This window comes from Thermobia domestica, chromosome 4 (assembly GCF_964235325.1).
Source record: "Thermobia domestica chromosome 4, izTheDome1.hap1.1, whole genome shotgun sequence".
NCBI lineage: Eukaryota > Metazoa > Arthropoda > Insecta > Zygentoma > Lepismatidae > Thermobia > Thermobia domestica.
Genome location: NC_137457.1, coordinates 114161225 through 114186863, shown reverse-complemented (window position 1 = coordinate 114186863; position 25639 = coordinate 114161225). Strand labels below are relative to the sequence as shown.

The window sequence follows — 25639 nt, the reverse complement described above, 5'->3', positions numbered from 1 at the left end:
CGATGTGTTTATATACACGGATAAACAGGAAAAAAATGGTTGAAGTGTTACAGTCTGTATTTAAGAGATTGATTCATTACGGTCTCAAATTGTCCATAGAAAAATGCCAGTTTGTAGAGAGAAAAATTTTAGCCTTAGGACATATAGTTAGTGATGCAGGTTACGAAGTAAGTCCGAAGATCATCCAGGCAATCAAAGCGTGCAAGCCTCCAACTACTGCGAAATAACTAAAGTCATTTCTGGGATTAACAAACTATGTTCGAAGGTTTTGTAGAAATTATGCTAAAATTCCATCAATTTTCAGCCTCTCTTAAAGAAAGGACATAAGTTTGAATGGACTGAAATATATCAGCAAGCATTCGAGAAGCTAAAATCCGCGATAATGAATGCACCACTATTAGCTCCGTTTAGGGAGGAATTGGAGACCAGGGTGTACACCGATGCGTCAACCAATTCAATCGGTGGAGTGCTAATGCAGAAGCAATCAAACGGTGAATGTACACCAGTTGCTTATTATAGTCTAGTATTAAGACCACAAGAGAAAACTAGACATATTGTAGAACTAGAGATTTTAGCCGTAATCAGTTATTTGATATTTAGTTATTATTTGTTCAATAAAGAATTTGAGTTGTACACGGATTGCAAAACATTGAAATATCTGCAAACATCGCCTAAATTAGCACCAAATCTTGTAAGATGGAGTCTCGATTTGGCTCAATACAAATATACACCTGTGGACTGTCCTGGAGAGAAAAATCCTAGCGATATTTTGTCCAGAAATACAGATATTGAACCAACTACAGATGATGTTGACCTAGAAACGTTAAAAGTAAACGTGGAAGATCTACAGGTTAATTTAACATTTGACAAAGATATTGGTGTTGGGGAATTGCCGCAAGATTCGTTCTTTGGTCCAATAATGAATGCCATCAAAAATCCGGAAGAAGCAGATGTCAAGACGGAAAAACAGGCCAGGTGGTATACGATTAAGGATAATAAATTGAATAGGACACAGCGTATGGCTAGTGGTACAAAATTGCTATTATGTATTCCATTTGCTCTGAGAGAACAAGTATTTCGTAATCTCCATTGTTCGATATATGGTTGTGATCACTTTTCTTATACCAAGTGTTATAGAAGAGCGTTAAAGTTAATTTACATTCCAAATATGAAGAATTTCTTTTTAGACAAAGTGAGTCAGTGTATAAGCTGCCAGATGCAGAAAAGGAAAACTGGCAGAGTACCTTTTCATGCCCAAATATATCCATCATATGCACCGTTCCAATCCGTAGTAATGGACGAGGTCGGACCGTTCAAAATCTCTCGCGACAATAGGAATAAATATATTTTGGTATTTGTCGACAATGCCACGAGATTTGTTATTGCAAGAGTAGTACCTGCTATAACACCAGATATTGTAGGTCAAGTGATCTTCGAGGATCTCATTACAAAACATGGGGTCCCATCTCAGCTCCATTTGGATAGACTATCATTCCATAAAAGCAAAATATTGGAAGAAATGGCGGAGAAATTTGGCATGAATTTACACTTTGCAAATACGAGTGCCCATTATAGTATTGGTAGTGCGAACGGGCCATAGGATTATTACAGCAAGTAATGAAACATTATATAGGCAAAGAGTTCGCGAATTGGGATGAAATATTACCTAGTTTGATCTTTACAATAAATACACAAATGCATGATGGTACTGGTTTTTCACCATACAACTTGTTGCATGTTGTTGAACCTTGAACATTTCTCGAACAGGATTTGGATATCCCTTGCGAGAATGTTGAGAACGAAGTGAGACTTCAGGGCATAAAAGAGGCACGACAGCTTGCGTATAAAAATTTACAAAAGAGATTTAGACCGCAGAAGGAGCAAATCGAAAAGAAATTCGAACAACCGAATTTCGATATTGGTCAAACCGTTTTAATAAGAGAAATGCCTAGAGCAAGACAACGTGCATGTTTTGGTAACAGGTACAATATTAAAGGTGTAATAATTGACAAGGTCAATAATAATTCATATAAAGTTAGGTACGAAACTAAAAAGGGTGAATCTAGGGTCGATACTATAGACATAAGACGTTTAAAATTATTTGTTGGTAAAAAGGACAAAACATTCGGTGATGACGATCAAGTTTCAGATGGCGAATACTAAAGGTTGGAAAAAATAATTTTGGTTAGAGTTTACTGTAACTATGGTACAAATTGGGTCTACCGATGAAGTGTCAGTCAGGGGGCACTTTTCTCAACCAAACCCTTGTTTCCGAGATTTGAGGAAATGCAAATCTCCACCGGAAAAATTCCCGAATCGATAGACACTTTTTGGATTGTAGTTACTAGAAATTTCAAAATACTTCTTTATATATATATGCAATATGCGTATAACATTCAGTATATTTTGATCATGTGCCTAGAACATAAAGTAAAATATTGAGTACATATAAATCAATAAATCAATAAAGTATTCTCTAAACATAATAATAAATAAATAAATAAGAATAGGACAAAGGAGTAATTGCAGATTTTATTAATTTCAGAACTGTTATACGAAAGTGGAAAAGGAAATAATTGTAACATGGCATCAAGAATAATATTCTGCATTCTTAATTGGTTGTTTATATTTGAATATGGAAATGCAGATCATCATCAATTAACAATGCAAGACGTGGGGATAGCATTAATCCAAGGCGCTTTGGCGGTAGATGCTTCTAATATGCTATACATAACGATCAAAATTCATGTAAATTTTGACGCGGCTGTACTGAGGCATAACGTATGCAGTGAAACGTATGACATTTTAGAAGATTATGCTGAAAGAAAGAAACAATTTAGGAGCAATATCATCAATTTAATCCCGTGTCATTTTGTATTTGTAAATGGTAGTTCGAAATGTGTTGACTCAATGAGAAGCAAACGATCTATTTCGTCTTTCTTATTGGGATTCAGTTCTATTGGGTTATCAGCATATAATTTATCATTGTCATTTAAGAAATTAGATGAACATGAAAATTTGTTAACTAAAGAAATCCATAATTTAAAACATTCGTATAATCAAGAAATTTCGATAATTTATGCAGTTGTGGTTAAAGTACATCATGTATTGCAAAATGTTAGGAGCAAACTGCAGGAAATGTATTGTTACTTGCAGCAAGCTCAACGAAAGATTTTAACAAATTTATTTTCTCATTTAGCTGGAGAAAGAGTAACTAAAAAAATAAATGATGTCCTAAACAATCAATTATTGTATCACATTTTATCAAATACTGACGTAAATAAATTTATAAGCACCCATGATATTTTAAAACATTCGATATATCGATCAGACATAGGTATGTTTTATAGAGTTTCATCTATATATCTGATGAAGTATCATTATAACGAAAATAATATAGACTTTTATTGAAAACGCCTATTATTTATGACAATACTGTGTCCTGAACGTATAATGTTATTTCCATGGGCTACTTGACTAGAAATTTTCGTATTTATTATAAACTACCTGAGGCTGTATATTTGGCTAATGGTATATACCATACTTTGGACAGATTCAAATGTGAATTCAAAAGTTTTCTTTATTTTTGTGAACTAATAACACTTGATGATGAAGCGAAATGCCTCAATAATATTTTCAATGGATAATTACATGGTTGCCAGCAGAGGAAATAAATTGTATAGATATACTCATGCTGGTGTATTGTATTCCTCGTTATTAGAAGGATACCTAACTAAGCTAGGTAACCATCACGAAATAACATCGACAAAAGTAATGCTTGGAAACAGTTGTTCGTATTTTGTTAATTATAGCCAATTTGATAATTTAATTTTTGGGGAATTAGTTATACCGCCGAGAAAAGTAATTTCAGTAAACAACAAACATTTAAATTTAATTGGTGATTGGACACAAAAACAATTAAACTTTAGTTTGCATTCTGAAGAATTAAATTCACTAGCCGAAAATTTCTTGAAATTAAAAGTGGACACAACTGTACCACAAATTAATAATTAAAACCGATTATATAATGTACGTAATTGCAGTTATCATATTTGTTTTGGTAGTTTCTGTAATTGCATTAATGGTATTGTATTGTAAACTATATAAATCACTGAGAAAATATAAACTAGAGAATAATGAAGCACAAAAATAATAATATTAACAGTAATAGTAATAATAGTAAACAATAGGAAATTTATTCATGTTTTGGCACACGATAATTCATGTAAAAATGTTGTAGTAAACAGTGAAACCGATGAATCGAAAATCGTTAAAAAAATGTAAACAAAACAATTAGATAATATTAATGTTTGAATGTAAACATGCACTAAGTACTCACCAACCATCCATTACCAACAGTAAAGACCACCACCGATTATAAGTATGGATAGTAGTAAATAAAGTCTATAGTTCATAATAGTTTATAGTACCAGACCGAAGGTAGTAAACGATCGAAACGAGTTACCGAAAAAAACGATGTCACATTTACATTTCAGGTGAAAGGAAAAAAATAAACATAGAAATAGATGAGAATAGATAATATAGACAAGTCTAGGATAGTAACATCACAAAGGAGAATAGATAAAGTCAAGAACATCTAAAAATTTTTAAAAAGGGATAAAGTAAATAGTAATTGAAAAGAAGAAAATTAATAGTAATATTAATAGTAATAAATAGTTCATAATAGATAAAATAGATAATAGAGAAGTAGATTATTATTATTGTGTTAATGGTTAATGTATAAGAAAGTATTACGATTATTACTAGAAAATACATAATAATGAGATTTTTATAATGTTTACATTGTTAACCAAAGGGCTAATATCAATGAATATGCATAGATAAAATAAGAAATAGTACACGAAGAGTATAGAAGAATAGTTGAATAAAGTGAGCTTGATATATTTAATATTTATTTTACGTAGAGAAAAATTATTTTTAAAAAAGAAGAGAAAATTAAGTTTATACATTATTAATATATAATAAATAATAATAAATTGTTATTGTATTAAAATATTGATTGGAATAATTTAATTGATCATCGTATGCGTATTGCAAGCGCTACAGTCAATTATCATAAACGAGTTTGTATTCATTTGCGTCAAGACCATCAGGAATTTCTGAGCAGCAAGAAGTGAAACACTTGACAGAGACGTGCTTAGAGGCTAGACCTACTCTCCAGTGCAGACGATAGCAAGCATTTCCGAGAGCATCCGATTCGACACGAAAATCAAAGGGTCGGAGGACGCAGAAATCCATCCCACTGAACAAGGAAAGCCGCGCGTAAAGCAAATGAAACATATTTTAAACTACGGAAAATAATGAAATTAAATAAAATTAACTATATTAATGTATATTTATTATTAAAAGAAAGCTTAGATTGAATAAATACCTATGTTAGAATATATATAAGAGCTGATATATGAAGTTACAACGAGTATATTTTAACGTAATTTTAATGAATAAATACGACGAAAAGAAGAGATTTTACGTGTAAAACTAAAGCTTATGGATTAGCAGCGTTTTTACACACAATTTTGTAGTTTTAATGAATGGTCTTACACTAACATTACTTTGAATGTAGCAAGTTGTGTTAGACAAACAAGAGAACATTATAAACCTGCTTCAATAAGACGCGAGATGTAGTCGAAGAGTGTAAGCAGACACAAGCTAGAGATAATAATTATTTAAATTAAATATAGTGAATAGAATTTTCTACGATTTTTAAGTAAGCCTATCCCGACTTTATCTATTTCTCGTCTATTTCAGATTAAAGCCCAAAATGAAAATAATGGACATCGAAACTATTTTATTTTTAGTATCCACAATAGTTTTATTAAGTATACTATTTATTGTAATTATTAATACGTGTTATATTTTAGCAAGGTTACGTAAGTTATAGAGGAAATATGAAAATAGAACTAGAAAATGTAATGTAAGATCTAGTATTGAATTTGATGTAAGAGATAAAGACAACTCAGAAACTTACGATCATTCAAAATTTTCTCCCCTGCATGCCACAATACAAAAGAAGAAAAGAGCACAATCACTAAATACTAAAACACAAAGCACTCACCACACAACACTATATACTATGCCAGATTGTAGCAAAACTTATTTATGCACTAGCAATGATGCTGAAGTTAAGGTAACACAAGTAAACCACACCACAAATAATGAGTTAAATGTTGAGCACCATGAAACGAAAACGGGACACGTCACCGATTTTAAATCAAACATTTTTGTGATTAATCCCGAGAAACTTGCAAAAAGTGAACGCACGATTGACGCCGACAGGGAATCTTTTTCTCCTTGCGATGTTATCGTTATTTAAACACAAAAACTACCGAAAATTCACTAAAATCTTCGTTGTGTTTGAACACTGTGTTAACTTTTAAGCGAGACGATGCTCAAATGGAACAGCAAGCGGATGTTTGAATTAACCTTGATTCAAAAAACGCTGAATTTGCGGTTCTCAATCAGAGTCATCCACATCGTTGCAAACTGCCTAAAGGAGAATTTTATATTCTGGAAATAAAAATATGGTGTATATTTTTCTAATGAAGAAATTTATGAAGTAGTGATAGTCATTCGTGTATTTCATAGTTCACATATGTGTACATAATATTCTCATTAGTGTGGAAGTTTTGTTTTTAAACGAAAAGTGAATAAAAGTGTGACAAAAAGTGTGAATAAAACTTTGGGTGTACAGTCAACTAGTGCTCGAGTTGGCAAGTTTGTACACAGTACCAATGGAAAATTTTACTTGTCACTTGGTAACAAAAAGCTTAATTGCACATTATAAGCACAATCTTATCTGCAATTAACACAGAACAGTTTACTCGTTATAATTATTGTTTCACTCACTAGATGGAGTGAGGAAACACATTTTTCTTTGTATCTTATATATTGTATTTTACCAGAATCAAATGAATAAATATTGATAGTTTTAGTTAATTTCGGGATTTGGAAATGGATTTATCAAGTTATGAATATTTATTTATGTTGTTATATATATTATTCGAAAATATATCAAATTATATTTCAATTTCGAATTATGTTTTTATACTTTTATATCTACAGAATGTTTGATGTAACAACGGTCTCCTATGAGTTCTAATTTGTTAGCGTAGCTCACAAGGTCAAAGAGGGGATGTGGCAGAGACTGTAATTAATGTGATAGAGCCGTATTTCTGTGATTAATTTTATATATACTTTGGAATATCAACTTTATTAAAGATTTTAATTTTTGTTTGGTGAACGAGTAAAAAGAAGAAAATAATTTATGTTAATCTAAATAATCTCAATAAATTTGTACGATTGTATTGTCAGCTTTTTAAATCATCGAAGCACATTGTTCGCTGTCTGAGAATTCAGGAACTGAATTCTGAAAATGAGTAAGTGAGAGCAATCTACAAAATTTACTATGTTGCATTTGTACAATTATTGTGAACAAGAAAACACATTCACGGGTATGTAGAAATTGTCTAGAATCATGAGACACGAGCATTCCAAGTATTGCAGTTGTTGTTTGCAACAAGGAAGCGACCTCGTTTTCCTGAAGAAAGAAGGGCACACGTGCCTGACGTCAGTTGACACAGTCAAATTCCTTGGGACAAGAGTTCAACAAAACGGAGGGACGAGAGGTCTCGTAGCTCAGAGGCAGTGGCTCAGGCTTAGTGACTCAGACGCCGAAGGACGACGCTGTAGAGATACTCAGTAGTACGGATCAGGATGAGAAGTTGGAGAGAAGTTGAGACTGGAGTCTCAAATCATTTACGTTTAGCGAACTAACGTCGGTGTTAGATAGCGAGTACATTAGACGCAGAGCTGAACGAGATCATCGTCGCCAATGACTGCAGTAGGGTGTCTTAACCAGTAAGGCACAATCCCTTTAAAGATATCAACCTGGCAATATCTTCCATCCAGAGACCCGACCAGGAGAGGACCACCAAGGACCACCAGCTTAAGTTAAACCCGAGGTATGTGTAACCTTAATAACAGTGATCAACCGCTCAATGCTTGGTTTGCGTTGCTCTTCTGGCAAACATACTACATAACCGAATCTGAACATCACATTTTACACTGCAACATAGATTATGAGAATTTTACACTGCAACCATCCATCATTAATTCGATATCTGAGTTGTCATTTCTTAGTAATTTCCTGTAAAGACATGGTTGAATCATTAATCTCTCGCTTAGAAATTGTAAACGTTCCCACTCATTCTAGATGGTGAGTGGAAGGTGACCTTTTCAGTTCAACATTTTCACCCCCGTTTTAAAGACACGAACTGAGAAGGTTGTCAATATAGAAGAAGTAGAAGTATAAATAAGTAAGCTTACTTGAGAACGTAAATGAATTAGAAAAAGTAGGTAGAGTTTGAAAAATAATGAAATACCGAGAAGAAAAATTGTGTTACAACATTTAAAAGAGTGACTAATAGACCATAAAATAGTCACAATAGGATTTCTACGTATTGCATCATTACTGTAGTTACTTAAAGCATTCAAAATTTTATGTAAACATTGTATTTTGTACCAAGTTAAATTTTTAAATCAAAGTTTTTTTAAAAAAGAAATAGGAAATAAAAATAGTCAGTAATAAGAATATAACATATGAGTAATAATAAATAAATAGTAACTAAATAATAATTACTAATAATTGGATAGTTCATTAGGTGACAAGTCCGACTTATAATTATAACATTTATGTGCTGAGGGGAAGAGATGTTGTTTGTATGATCACAGATAATGTAATAAGCAGCATGGATGACTGACAAGCTTCACAGCACGGGAGCTAAGATCTATAATCCCTTTAAACCTCAGAGGGGTGGAGCTTATGAAAAGAAAGATGGAAGCTTTCTTGAGGCCACGCCTTTGCATAATGAACACAGCATTTTTAGGCAAATAACTATGCAATATATAGTAATTCCGAGTTAATAAATGATTTTAATGATGTAGAAAGATAGAAGAGAGTTTAATACAAGCATTATGACATAAATATCTACATATGAGTAGTAAAAATCTGTATTTAAGTATGTAAATATGAGTGGTAATTAGTCTCGGTATGACGACTTTAAAAAAAGGAATAAGAGAGAACAAATGAAAAGAAGTTTTATGTAATAATAGTGGTTTTTAGCACTAAATAGATTACATAAGAATAGAAAAATAGTTTATTGCAAGCAAATATGCATTATTTGTGCATTAAAGAAAGCAAAGTAAAAATAAAGAACGAAAAACTAGGCCTATTGGAAAATGGTTTGAGATTTTCACCGGTAGTGTCCATAGACAAAAACTTAGAAACCTATTAGTTTAAAATAGATAAGAAAGATAAAAATGGATCAAGAATAGAGCTTTATACCTAGTTATTTTATATTTTACAGAATTATGGAAACGAAGGCAGTTATGTTAACTATAATTTTGGCAGTTCTAGGGATGTTAGTAATTATTGTGACGTTAGTGACGAGATATCTATTATATAGACTAAGAATATTAGATAAAAAGACAGCAAAGATTTCTCGTAATATTTAAATGGAAGACACGGACTTGGCCTATGAACAACCAATGCAAGATTTTCAATATTTAAGCACAGAGATTTAAACTAAAATCAATAAACAGAACAGTAAAAAACACTAGAAAAGACACACATTAGATCACAGCAGTAAAATGATGGAGAGGTAACAAGATAACACAAATATAGTGCGTACACAGTCTTCAACGGAAACTGATGGTAACCACAATTTTACCAAAAATAACGTGAATTGTGTGAGTTCCGTTAATGAAAATATACACGAACTTTCGTCTCGAAAGTCAAAGAAACTCAAAGAGTACTTCACGTCTTGCGAAATTTCCATTATTTAGAAAATGTATGAATTTGGAGGACAATATACCGACAGCGTGAACTACACGAGCTCCAGCACACATCGAGGTGGTCCGAGTACTGATGCTATGTAAAAGCGGCAAGATCACGGCCAAGGGCATTCAAAATTTTCAAACCCAGCAGTTTGTGGAAAGGTTAGAATTCGGAGTTGCTAACCTCATAAATCTTAATTGTGATTTTTGGTGTAGTGCAAACTCAGTGCTGTTATGCTTTAAGATTTTTACTAGCATACTACGAAATGCAGTAATGCAATAAGGAAGTGTGCAAATTTATTTTATGTATGCTGTTTGTGTTTAAATTGCAAGTTAGTGGTGTGATAAATAATAAAACAGACAGAAAGACTTGTAGTAAAATTAACCGAATGGAAACTATTTTTTGAACTTTGAGACGTAACCAGTGGAATTTTCCAACAAAAAGTGAGGAGAGCTAACAAGAGAATACATATTTGTATTTTCACTGAGTGTACTGAACACTACGCAGTAGAAGGTAGATGTCTATAGGTGGCATATGCGTCCATTCTTATTACTCAAATACACGCTATCAACATTGAAAAAAAACAAATAAATAAATGTACATATTTTGAAATTAGAAATAACATGCTTGTTCTTCTTAAAATATACTATATGAATATATGTAAAAAAGATATGGTAATGGAAGAAATAAAATATATACAGTCGGGATAAAATATGATAGGTGATGGGAGCGATTTGAAATTTTAATGTATTAATTTTGTTTAGAGATGTGTTAATTTTGTTGCTAATTGGTGAGATAATCGATTTCCAAAAGAGGGGCATGTAGATACATGTTAAAAGATTATAACATTTTATTAGGTCATTGGGATAATTATAATTTAAAAGTCAAACTTAAGATCAGAAATTACAACGATGTTAAATTGTGACATGTATGGAACGTTTTATTGTTTGTTATTGTCTGTGTGTTTGTGTAAGCAGTTGCACATGGTTATGTTTATGTTTTGATACTCGTGAAATCCTGGCGAGAAGCTAACTCGCCGGATTATGTAAATACAAATTAAGAAAATGAATGTAAGCTTGAAATGTGTAACGAAACCATTTTTTAACATTGACACAATTGGGATATGGCATAATATTCAGATTCGCAGAGACTGATAGTCTGGGAATTCGGTCACAATGTAATACGGTCTGCAACAAAAGTTTGACCAATAGCTGAGGTAAACAAAGCCGAATCATGAAATGATGAATTCCATCGTCTGCGGGAGAGATCAAAAACCCAGATCTGGATGGAATCAGGATCAGAAGTATAGGAGATCTGAAGTAGATCGGAAATCGATCTTAGTCTTGAGGTACAAGTACTACGAACAACCATCTGTTAATGGTTGGCTATTAGTCGGCTAACTGTGGAAGCCGAGTCGCCAATACCAACGTCGTCCAGAGAGAGAGAGAGCCCAGCAGTGGATATTCGTCGTTGCATCCTGAAGCCTGAACACTAGAGTATGTGTACCTCAGATATATGTGTTGCTCGCGATCGAAGCTCCAGACATTCGACATACTGTGATCTGAACAATCAAGTCATATTCACTAAGTTACACACACACATACACTATTACAATCACTGTTCAAATACATGAACTTCTAAATGAATTAAAGTGTTTTTTTGATATACTAAATAATCCTCTCGCTAGAAATTCTACTTGCTCAAACCTACTCATTTCAGACAATGGGTAGCAGAACTTCTTTACGTCAATACGCTATCATCCCCAAATTTAATAGGCACGGCATGAGGAGGTTGTTAATATGCAGTAGTAGTTGTTGTTTAATAGCTGTTAATAGCTACAGTAGTTGTTTAATATCATTGTCATTATTAGAATCATAAATTCAAGAATATATTTCGTAAAGTTGTATAATTTCTATGTTTGTTTGTGTAATTTTTATTATTATTATATATAGGCAGTAGTTGTTTAGAGACATTGATAATGTCCTTATTAGATTATTCGTTCTTGAACAAAATTTAATAAGTTGTGTTATGAATTCTTATTAAAGTTGAGTCATTATTATTACTTATGTCCAATATATAGTGTTGATTTACATTGACATATTCATAAAGGAACACTATATTTAATATTCTATGGAAGCTTGTTAATTAGTTCATGTCATTCCTATGTTATATCTCAAAGTTATTCTAATGCATATTACATACATATATTAACATATATATATCGATATAGTTCTCTTGACTGTCAAATGCACCATTTTAGGAATATAAGTTATGAAAAAGAAAACAAAACTCCACACCATAGATACAACATGCAGTAATCTTTTTACGTTACATCATATATAACATAACATTGGAAGGAAAATTGATAATCGAAGCAAAAGATCATGTCAATACTGCATGCTCATGCAACAATTCCCATTAATTACTAATTCTACATATACTTCAGGCTCCATGCATTCAAGTCTTGCTCCAATGTGTAGGCGTTAATTGGTGGAGATCTTCAACCCTCTCTTGATCCACTTGGTAAGAGCATGCGAGATGAATCAACAACATTCCCCCAGGGACACCCCTGCCAAACGATGTGAATTAAAAATCTTGTTTGTACCTCAGGGCTGTACCTAACGGAAATTATTAGTAAACAACATAGTGCCAAAGGCTCCCTATGCAAATTGTCATGTTATACAAACTAAGCAGTAGGTTACTTCATGCAAACATCTATGGTGTAGTCTCCCTTTTCTGCTACCGGTGCTCCCGAACAAATTTCGTCGGCGTTAATTTTCCCGTTTGTTCCGAAAAAACCTTTAGAGGCCAGTGATTCGTCTCATTGTCCAGTTAGTGGCTAAGAACAACTTGTGTCCTCTTTAATGCCAATGACTCTTCATGAATGCATTCTTCCTCTTCTAAGTTGTTGCTGTTTCATTCTAATCTTGTGTTCTGAGATTTTACCCATTAGTGATCTTATGCTAATACTTTTATTACATTAATCCTTATTATATGGACAAGTATTTGGTAAAATGAAATTATTTTGTTCTAATCTAATTCTTTTCCTTGCAGATAAAATCATTGTTTTCCATAGTTTGTAAGTATAATCAATTTTATATAATATGTTATTCTTACTTCCAGCTAACGATGTCACTTTCTATTATTGTCTGTTCACTCTAGGATGGAAGATTGTTTACAAACAACAATTGTAGTGCGAGCGTCAAAACCTTGCTTCTCACCCCTACATGGTTAATTCATGGTTGCCAGGCACATGAATTTCCGAACCGAATGTACCTACTTCTGCACAGTCATGGACTAAGTGCTATTACTACATAAATTGCTTCTTTTGAGATGACTGAGCTATTAACGTTATGACAAATTGAGTAAGTTATTATGTAATACAATCTTACATATAATGCACACTCAATTTTGTACAAGTGTTCTTTTTCGAAAGTGTGCGAAAACCTTGTACGCCTGGCAATATTGGAAGATGGCAGTTTGTGTTGTAAACAATAAACAGAGGGAGGGAAGACCGTTAGGTTCGCTGCACAGCATTGTTTTCATGATAAGGCGACAGAAACATATTGTACTGATTGTAAACAAGGGCTGGGAATTTCGATGCGAGTATAGGTGGAAATATTCTCGCTACATATTGCATGTTGGTGAAGGTTTGCAATGTTGCAAACTGCTAAGTGTAGAATTTCATACTAATTGAACGAGCTTTGAGAAAGATTAGTATGATGCAATAATTATAAATATTAACAACCATAGACTTAAAGTATTAGGATATAAACCATGCTGCTGTAAGAAGAAACACATTGAATTACGTGTTCAAAGTACAGTATAAAGCGAATTTTAACATTTAAACATTTTAAAGCTGTACACATTTGCCCTGTTTGGGTGCCTTTACCAGACACTGTGCAACACAAAAAAGGCACTAAAATAGCTAGATCGAGCGTGGGCATGAACCCGGCTCTGGCCGGTATTCCTTATTAAGGTTTTCCTCAGTCCCACGAGGTGAATGACTAGATGGTAGCTTCTGTAAGGCAGGGGCGGATCCAGGACGGACTTCTTGGGAGCGGTGGGTTTTACTACTGCTACTTAGAGCTATTTTTAAGAGCTCCAAACTCTGGGATTGGGTTTTATTTAAATATATAAAATGAGAATGTTTCCTTTCCTGGGGGGCAATCGCCACGATCGCCCCCTGGATCCGCCACTGCTGCAAGGCCAGAATTGGACCAAACACTGAGGCCCCAGAATTGGCGGGAAATATATTCCTTCAGAATATTATGTTGCCAACACTTCCACAAATATTATGGTGGTGGGTTGCGACATCCCTTTTTCGTTTATATGTGTTTAAATTCATTATGAAGTAAGTGTAGAAGTGTTTCTTTCATTTTTTTCTTTCTTTCTTCTCATCTTTCTCACCCTTGCTCTCCTTTCCCCACCTTCTTAAAATATGAATACTGTCCTCCTGTAAGATTGTTTCTCTCCACGGCCCAAGGTTTAAAGAGACCAACCTGATATAGTTAACTATTAGCAGAAGTGTACCAATAAATTCACATTAGAGACAGCGCCGTAACTTAGATTTCTTTCTGGGGGGCAAGCATTAATACGTGTATTTGGACCTCCTAGAAAAAGTTGTTTTTCTCATTCTTGGGCCCCCACTTTCTATCTTTTTCTTACTATTTAAGCCCCCCGGAGCCTGTGGGCCCTCCCTCACGGTAAGGTCTGCGGGGCCGTTACTTACGCCCTTGGGCCCGTTCCATACATGACAAATTATTTAAGAGGACAACATTGACAAATCTCAAAGCCATACGAATAAATGTTATTTCTAGGGCCCCTAATAATAGACGTTTCTTACTGAAGCGGCACACGGCTTACTTTTGTTTTATTTACCTTTTGTGCGCTGCTTTATGTAATGTAGTGAAACTGTTTGATGCTTCATTTATAATTTCATTTTCGTATTGTATGTGGATTAAGAAAATTTTGTTTCCAAATGGGTCCCTTCGAACGGCGGGGAACCTCACTGGGGGAAAGTTGCCCCTCCCCTGTCCCACACAAATTACGGTCCTGATTAGAGAAGAAGTAAACTCTTCCGAAATTTACGCAACTTGCAAATACCAAACCCTACTAGTGCTAAAATTGATGAGTTAGTTCCACTGTTACAACTGCTATAAGGGGAAAGTAGGGGAAGGACTGCTAAGATTCGCTGGCCAGGTTTTGTATCAAAACATAGCGCCAAGCTACAGTAAACCGACAATATTTGGCCAGTAAAATATATATATAAACATTATTGTGCCTTGAAACAAACCAGCTAATTAACTAAATTAAATACGGTTACTATAATTGATTAATTAATACGATTTTCTATTACTGAATTCATAAGGAGACCCGCGATATTCTGGTTGTAAACCATCCGTGCAAATTTTGCATAATGTGAATTCCTAAGTATGCTATGTACTTGTACGCATATAATGATATAAATCCATAAGTAAGCAAATACTACGAAGACTAAAACTCAATTGTAAAATGATTTTTTTAGTCTAAACCTTTTGTGCATAAACTGTCAATTGGATGATCATAGGGTATTGTTCTTACGTATTGCATTTATACCGGGTACCAGAGCGAAAATCCTTTATCGCAAAATAAACTAATCGGGCTATTAATTCCCTGCTATATTGCGACTAGGATAGATGAACGCCCCAGGAAAAGGTTTAGGTAGGAAATACACGTAACAAAAAAGCATAAGCCGCCAAAGCATTTCGTTGCATACCAGGTACCAGAGGAAAGATCCTTTATCGCAAAATAGTCTAATCAGGCTATTACTTCCCTGCTATATTGCGACTGGGATAGATCCACGCCCCAAGGAACGGAAAAGTGTAAAGAAAAAGCATAAACAAAGCAAACACAAAAATATATCTAAAGATAAAGAAATAAACTTAAAGTCTACTATTACGCCAAAGACAGAACATGCAGAAGTAAACACTTCTTCTATATGTATACACTGTACCACTGTACCATTAGGATAATATTTATTTACTACATGCATTCTAATGTAAAGTGACTTAGAGACACTGTGTTCTCTTCAACCTAAACTATTATATAATTTTATGTAACCAATTTACGTGTAGAGTTGAAAGACCGGGAGGAACTATCATAAGTTCCAGCTTAGTCGCTATCAGCAGAGCAAGGACAACACAAATAAACATACAGAATGCATTTCTATACATTTACGAATGCAATTATTTAGATATATAATACCAACTTTCTCATACTCATGCAATGCAACAAAAAATATAAAATAAAATAAATATTTATCCTTCTTTATTATCTATCTAACCTTGTATTTGTATTCACAAGTTATTCACAGTGTTTCACAGAAGTTATTAATTATTAATTATTAAAATTATTAATTGTTACTAATAGTTATTAATAATTATTAATTATGTGAATTTGTATAATTTTTACAAAAATAATAATGTAGTTGTTATTTAGAACTTAAAAGATTATGAATTAATATTATTTTACAATTGTCTCTTTCATGATTAACTCTGCCTATTGCATGTGTTACCTCGTTAGAAAATAACGACATGCACTGGAAGGAGATACTTTTACAAATGGTTGAACTCTCAGATACTCAGAACCGTTATTGGAAAACTGAATGACTATTTTTTCACGAGGATAATTTCACCCGTTCATAACCATGATATTCCTGGAGCACTTATGGTATCGCGAAAATTATGCACTAATGTGTTATAATGTTAGTTGATGATTTGGTAGAACTAAGAACAATACACTAAATAATGACTAATTACTTACCTAGGAAGTGCCAGGACTTTCTCTTTAATTCTGAACGCTTTTTTATTTCTTTTGTGTATGTTCCACAACGACTACATGCTATTTTTAGATTTTCTTTTTTTGTTATTAGAAATTCGTTGTTTGTTAACTGCACACTCATTGGTAAATTCATCTCACTCCTAATTTCAGTATGTACTCCTAATTCACTCCAAAAATCACTCCTAATTTCAGTATGCACTAATAATTCACTCCAAAATTCACTCCTAATGTCAGTATGCATTTGTATTATCCTTGTAACACTGCCCAAACTTTACGCTGCTTACCACATATGTGGTGTACTTCATGATTGCCACGGGTAGAATACTTGAAGAACAAATTATATTTCTATTCAAATGAACGCACATGTGGCCAACACCCGTCCGGGTTCCACTTGCATAAATTGCAACAACCAATAGAATGATAGATTCCATGTTTTTAGCCCATATTCGGCGAAATGGTTTCACTTCCTAACATTAGAAAGAATTAAGACTTTCCATCTCAACATTTTTAATCCTTATACCAATAACGTGCATAAAAATTGAAGGAATGTAAAGTTGTGGAAATACTTAACACCGTCACCTGGTTTAAATTCACACTTAAAGATGGAAATATTGTTCTGCCTTCTTCGCTGCATTAACACAAGTTTCCTGTAATATCATTTTAATTCGTAAACAGGAAGCCTATATCAATTCGCTGCCATCTATCCAAGACGCGATTCAGAATACTTGTTAAACTAATCTTCTCTCTGCTGTAAAGCAGCTATGCATGAATATCACAATTAAAAGTGCATTTTTAAACCAAAATTCCATGTACACCTTGTTTCAAGAAGGTTGAGCGCATTCTTTATTGCTGTTTCGAGGCAAAAATTTTCTAAGTCCAACTTCGGGTATCTTCGGAAAAAAGTAAACGAGGTTCGAACCTAGAAGCCAACCTTTGCAATCAGGAAAACGTTTGCAGATATGATTTTCTTCTTTCAAATATAATAAGACTTGTTAGCAAGTGTATAAAAAACTGATGAATGATGGAATGATGGAGTCTTGTTGATACTGTTTTTTTCTCTTAGTTTCCCTACGAGATTCTAAATACAATAATCGTAACAAATGAATACCTTGATCTATTGTTGATACCTTTTTAATACTAATTCCTGAACGTAATTTGAAGGCAACGCCTTATACAGTAATCGTAACAACTCTCTCTCTCTCCTATTTCAGGTCTTACGAATTGCCAATCTCTTATTAACGTATACACGAAGTTATCAGGTGGGAAACGAGGATGTAGTCATTTTCTCTTTAATTCTTGTTCAAGCTGACCTTTATATAAATCGTCAGGAAATGCTTGAGAAATCATTTGCTTTAATTCCCGAAACTGCAATAGTTGAATGGCTTCCTTACGACATAAGTACCAATCAAGAGCAGCATTTTCGAGGCAAGGTGCCAAATAAATACATTGCTCCTGGACGAGCCAATTGAGAGCACGAGCTATGGTTTGATATTCATCAAGGAATCTGGTAACAGTTTCTTTAGGACTATTTAAATTTTGGCAAATTCATTACCGGTACACTGGCTACTCGATCTCCAGTTTCTTTCTTTGCACTTGATTCGTAGTAGGGAGGAGACACCTTGGGGTGTTTTTTCCTACTGAGCATGCGCAAACAAGCCACGCCCCCTTCATGCTGATTGGCTGACGCAGGTCATGTGACCCCGCCCCCTGGCTACGCCAACTTGGCCCCGGCCACGTTTGGTCACGCCCCCTGGCCACGTCCATTATATTCACGTACTTGTTCCGTGTTATGACCTACTGCGCAAAGAAAATCTACATCCTATGTCAATCTTGGGATATGGGGGTTTCCGAACATGCTACACTTATTTTACCTTGGTCTTATATATGAAACTTAAAACCCAATCACTCGTCAACGAAGCCGCATGTTGAGGTGGTGTTTCCACTCACCAACAACTACATGTTCCAAAAATACCGACTATCGAGGTCAAAGGTCAAAATACTTAAAACCTAATAATTCGAAAACGGAGCCACATATTGCGGTGGTGTTTTGGTGATCAACTACCACATGTCACAAATGTCAAAGGTCAAAATAAGTAAAACCTAATAACTCGAAAACGGAGCCTCGTATCGAGGTGGTGTTTTGGTCGTCAACTACCACATAGCCCAAAGGTCAAATGCAAAATACTTAAAACCTAATAACTCGAAAACGGAGCAACATATTGAGGTGGTGTTTCCACATTTAGTAATTGACCATCAACACCTGACCATCGAGGTCAAAGGTCAAAATACTTAAAATGAACCTCTAAACGTACACTTCCTTGCATTGTGGACTAATATGAAAAGCAGCACTAGCACTAGAATCGGGAGTTAAATCAAACACCAGTAGAGTATAACCATTAAGATATTCGGCAAGTGAAATATCATTACCTTGATTAGAATAATAAATACCTGAACCTGTAAATAACGTGGAATATGCCTGTATATATAACTTATTATCAAAATCAGGTTGTACTAATTTGGATGATACAGGCGTTCCATGAATATACAATGTAAAAAATGACTTACTAAAATGTTGAAAATTGAACGGATTTGTCTGGTAAGTACCATTGAAAGAATTATTAGTAAAAAACCCGATAATATTACGTTTAGACACTATGCGCGAAAACAGATCTGGAAGTGCACTATCCATACATCCTTGTGGCAGAATTTCTGTCTCCACATGCACTTTTGTTATAGGATATTTTATTCTAATTTAGGATTTTGTAATACTTTGTTTTGTGCTATTTTAACTCCTGGTGATATATCAACCTTTTCCCAAGCAATGATGCATCTGTAATTACAACTTTTCAATCAGAATCTTTGTCTCTCATTAGACAAAATGCAGATTTAGCTGGAATTAGTTTAATACGTAGTTGTACACCATTCAGTAAAAATTTCTCCTGATTAAATATATCAGCATGAATATAGCTCAATAATTCAAATGACTGACTTAAAGTAGTGAAAAGAAAACGTTGTTTAAATCCTACATTACCATCGCACACACTGTCCATATGCTCTGCAGTATCTTTGCACATCATTGATGGTTGAAGAGGCGTTGTTTTAGCATTAGCATTATAATTTAGTAGATTTTCAATATACAATCGATATGGATATGTATGTGAAGAGTAGGAAATATTTTGATTATTTAAATATAATTGCACTTCACTGAACATTGCATTTAAAAAATCATTTACAGGCCCAATTTTCTTATCGGCAGAAGTAAAATTATAACCATCTGGTTTAGTAATTTTACCTTTAATATATAACGTTGTGTGCGGTAAGTCCATATAGTCATCCCCCATGACGGGGGACAAAAAATTCTATTGGTGCATTATCAGATATTGAATCCACAGGCTTATATGGAACTATTTTGTTACCTATAATACTAGTTTGAATGGGTAAAACAGCAAATAAATCTAATTCTGATTTCATACACTCACACTGCATTTTTGATTTTTTCTTTTTCTTACTTTAATATTCACACAAGATAAATTTACAATATCGTATTACGTTTGCGAAGATGTAATTTTACACATACACTGCCATATTGGAAAGGAAGTGGATACCTGTACTATCTCTTAAATCAATAATAATTTGATCAAATTGTTTACGTTGCATGGGGATATAATGAAGATTGTCAAAAATATGTACATTATTAATACCATACTCTGTAATATTTGTATCTAATACGTAACAATGGAGCTATAGTATCGCCTACCAATTGTGGTTCTACAATATCACTGTAAATATATATAAGCGAAGGTAGCGATTTTTGTAAATCAGGTGGATAACGAGCATGATGCACAACTTCAATATCTTCTTGTTGTATATGATCAAAACCTAGTATTCTGGCTAGTTCAGGAGATAGACGTACGTTTATAAGATTCTCCTGATCTTTTCTTACTCTACTGACTTCAATTCGTTTCTCTGATGCTTTAACTTTTATTTGTAAATTCAATATGTCACTTTTATGATTAGTGTGAGATAGAATATCATCAACTTTATAATAGTATCCTGGTAAGATTTTAGTTATGTTCCAGCTTTTTGTATTCATGAGACGGTAATAAATAATATTAGTATATTTGGAAACATTCTGAAATGAATTAGTATAATGTACTTCAACAACTGCTGTGCCCCACTCACCTTTCTCTAGCACAAGTGAATGATATAGTTTGGTAGTATAACACGACACAGTATTTTGTGGAAAATACTCCATAGAACTGTTACTCGGTAATGTAAGATAAAAGCTAGTACTCTGTTCCATATTAATCAAAAATATCACTCTTTTATTTCTTCCTCTTATTATTTTTACCACCAGTCTGTCGAAAATGAACTTTTCTTCGTTTTCTTCTCCTGCCTGATCCTTCCAATACTTGATTTATTTTATTTTGAGCTTTAGTTTTTAAATTAGTTTAGCTTCTTGCCAACGTGATTTTAAAGCTTCGTCAATAGGTCTATTATCACCTAACACATCTCCAGCTACATTAATTCCTGTACGTACCAATTCTCTACCAACAGTTTTTGCATCTTGTTTAATTAATTGAAATACACTTCGAAATAAACCACCTAAAAGCTTCCAATACCATAGCCTTCTTGATATGGCGCACCCGTATACACGTCATAACCACCCCCTGCTTGATGCGTAAAGCATTTAAAATATGGATCATTCATTTTTCTGCTTTTCACACAAATATAACATTAATATATAATATTGTATTGTGGCTACATGTGATACAGGAATCCATGAATTGAAGGAAGGGGGTATCCCCGCCAACGAACAAGTACACGTTTACCTTTAACTTCTAAAATTTCGTCTATTTTATAAACTTTAGGCACAAGCACTCCTTGTAATTCCTCTTCTTAAAGTGTAACATCAATTACTTCTCCATTTAAATTATCCAACACATAGGAGGAATATTTTTCTTGCGACACCTAAGAAAATCTGATATTAGAACTACTACATTAGCACCAGGAATTAATTTATTATAAATATTAACATTACCATTGTCATCCCAATGAATGTTGGAATTTTGTTTTAATTTACGTAATAAAGGTCTTGCTTTACGCAGACAACTTTCGGAGATAGTAGGTAGTATTTTATCGTCTTCCTCCTTAACATCAACACTAGTTGATGTTGTTGCAGTAGGTTTTTGCACATTTTGTAAATATTTTTGTAACACCTCTTTATATCGTATCCATTTTTCTTCAACACTCATATTTTTATTATTTAAAATATTTTTCATCTCATCATCTAAACTAATTTGATATTGGTGCAATTTTTCCGGCGAAATTAAGACAAGTTTTGTGGATGCTGCATAATTATTTAATTAAACTAGATAGTATACCTCCAATAATAAGGTGCAAGCAAAGCAGTAAGAAACCCACCTTTTTGTACAATTATTCGTTTTTTTCTTTTGTTTTAATGACGGAACTTTTTTCACTAAATACCCCAATTCCTTTTTATATCTTTTTAATTTATTTTTCTCTATTTATTAAACGGAACATTTTCTTGTAATACGTTATAGGAACATTCAGAAATAGAGCGAATTAATTCGGGATTAGCATTTTGTGAAATTCCTTTGCGTACTTTAGGTTTAGCCTTTGCTAAAAGTTTTAGTAAATGCGCATTCTGTGCTAATCATTTTTATTTATTTGTACCTATTATACTAAAATTGAATATTAAAATATAAAAGTTATTGAGATTATTTTTTACTGGTACATAAACATAATTGTAAGAATCTGAGGGGGAAAGTTTTGTTCGAACACGATGTTCTTCGGGAGTGCCCTATTTTAAAACAAAAACCAAATAACTATGAGGATCTCGAGTTGCGTCCTGATAGGCCTCCTGCACAAATTTTGTGTTACCAGGTTATAATTGGCGTGCTAGATAATTAATTTGAGCCTGGCCTCTTTGGTTTTTAAAACATATTATATAATGGCAATTTAATGATAAGTCTCGCATACCTTTAGCTTGGTGAAAAATATTTTGCGTTATAAAAAAACACTTAAGTTTCGGTGGTGGCTACTTTAAGTGAAAAAGTCAACAATTCGTGTATCACACTCTCGCATTAAATCATCAATAATTAGATGTGGGCCAGATTGTGCTGAAAAGTCATCTATTTTGGGGATCCCTTCTTTGAATGTAAAACCTGAGGATAGAGTTTCATACAGAGATTGCCACTCACCATAACACCATACTATATTTTTCCATTTTCGGCATAATGTTTTAAAAACTGTTTTACAAAATATGATTTACTACACCCAGTGGGACCAGCTATAATATAAGTAAATGGATGTTGAAACTCCATATCCTAATACACCACAAAATAATTATGAATATAATAACATATTATTATTGTTACGATTCAAAAATGTGAATACTTCTACTCTAATACGTTCAGACGGTAGATTGGTAGCAGTAGTAGTAAATTCTGGAATGGTAGTAGTAGTAGTAGTAGTAGTAGTAGTAGCACTAGTACTCTCTTTCAGACATGTTTGAGCATACTTTGTTACATCTTTACATAATTGAGAGCAAGTATTTATGGCCTGCTGAAAGCATGGCAAATAAAGCTGGAGTTTTCTCCATGTATAAACACAAAAATTTACCTGACCATTACTATCGTCATCTTACGAGAGAATAAAACACTGACGAAATATCTGACAATGATATTTCATAATTTTCACTAACGGAAAATTGTGTAGGCAATGAAGAATTTGTAACAACATTCAAGTAGTTTTCAATATATAAATAATATGATAGAAAAGTATACCACTCATCAGGTGAAAGACGAATACGATCATAGTAATTATGTAAAGTGATAATAACAGAAAATTCTCCCCCATCATCGTATGCCAGACCAACACATACATCGATTTCATTAAAATAATAATATTGATTTAAAATTTGATTATCCATTTTTTTACTCACCACTCTCACTCTCTCTCTACTTTCCTTTGTATTAATACTGTATTTACCCTATTCGTTTCTTTTATACCCGTATGGAAGTGTGTCAAATTTTCTATTCGTTTTCTTTTACTAGCAGTTACCTGATAGATTTTATGCGCCTCTGGCTTAGTAATCAAGGCTTAGTAATCAATTTATAATCTTTAGTACCTACAATTTGTCGACCGCGAGGAACGCTAATAGATGGTGAATTATTTAAAATTATATCTTTCATCTGATCAAAGTTAACATATTTTAATGTTTTATTATTTCCTTGTGTGATTATGTGATTCCCTTGATTTTACATATTGTCTTTGTTTGACCATTAAGAGTGTTAACAACGGTATAGCCGTAACATTGGGGACCACCAGAACAAAATTATTCGATATATGCACCCGGAGCATATTCTGCTAACTCATTCTTCCATTCCCCTAAATACACTCCTCTTTTTAACTGTGGCTCACCAGGAGATTGAGTGTAAATAATACTGTCGGTATCATAATATAACACACGCTCGCCAAATAAATCCAAATAACGAAATAACTCAAGGCGTGCGTGTGTCGTGGTGTATGCGGCGATTATCACGTTAATATTTTTATCAGTAGCAATAGCGCTCTCATTAACACTCCAGTTGAGCACACGGATTTTGTCGCCGATTGGAATACATGGTTTAACTTCAATATTCGTATTTGTTAATTTATCGAAATACTCCTCGGGAGTTTTAATGATATCGATTTGCTCCATGTTTTCTCTTTGTACGAACTTACCCCACAGGCTGTTTACCCCTAGCTTTGATATTCCTTTCTTAGGTTTGTTGCGCATAATCTTTTCTCGGTCTAATTGGATACCCTCTTTCTCATAATACTCGTGTATGAACTGGTCTTTTTGTTGTTCATTGACGCATCCTGCAGGCCAACCGTTACATTCAGTCTTGATCTTCATAAACAGGTTAAGACCATGTATCATAGAGCCTTTCAAAGACTCTCGAAATCCTCCTGAACGTTATACAGTACCGCAAAACATCATGGAAAAAAAAAGTATTTCGAAGCCGATAGGAAAATTCAAATTCCTCCCCTGGTAAGATTCCGTAATAAGAATAGACTTTGCGGCACCGCCCCAGATGGGGACATACTACGTAGTTTGTTGACATTTGTCAGACCTAAACGTTGACGGGAAATAAAGATACAAGCATGGTGAGAAATTCCTGTGAGTACAAGAAAGGAGCGTGGAAATACGGAAAATTAAGCCTTTCTAAAAGGCGAAGAACTTTTAGAGGAGGAAATACTCAAAAATGGAATGAAGCCCAAAGGTAAGTTATTTATTTATTTTTACATTTAATTTCATTCATTTTGCTGCATTTAGAAAGTTCATAGCAGTGACGGATCCTGTTGTTTGTTTTTGTTCAAATACTCAACTGAAGGAATTTTGTTCAAATACTCATTGTGTACTAGGCAAAGCCCAAGTAGTCCTTAGATTATTACGTACAAAATATTAGCTTTGACAAATTTATACAACTGTAACTAAATCGTAACGCTAAACGTACGAGAGAAATTAATGTTCCATTGCCCTCTGTGGTGATTTACATAATAATTATATATATATATATATATATATATATATATATATATATATATATAAAATTTGCAATTTTTGAACATATTTGAGACAGTAATAAATATTCCATTAAGAGCACTAATTTCATATAGTAAATTGCATTGTTAATTTTGTTGATAGGGCCCTGAAGCAGTTAGCATCTAACTTCGTTAAAGTTTGCAGACGTCTTCCTTACACACCTTGTGACAAGGTGGTTGAAGAAATGTTGTACAAAGATTTTGACACTGACAGCATGCTGTACGGTAGAACCCATGAAAAAACTGCAATTGAAGAACTTCAGATGATGTTAGGTATCCGTAATTATCAATGTGGCCTGTTTGTCGATCCAGAACTACAATTTTTGGGTGCTTCCCCAGATGGCCTGG

The 25639-nt window shown here is 33.7% G+C and overlaps 1 protein-coding gene across 1 annotated transcript in view; it reads left to right on the top strand.

The window, feature by feature from the left end:
* The window catches only part of LOC145682845 (uncharacterized), a 251069-nt gene that overhangs the window by 102663 nt on the left and 122767 nt on the right, over positions 1-25639 (top strand). Inside the window, exon 3 of the mRNA XM_081754210.1 lies at positions 12911-12935. Within this exon, the coding sequence (XP_081610336.1) occupies positions 12911-12935 (25 nt within the window). The remainder of the gene's footprint in view (positions 1-12910; positions 12936-25639) is intronic.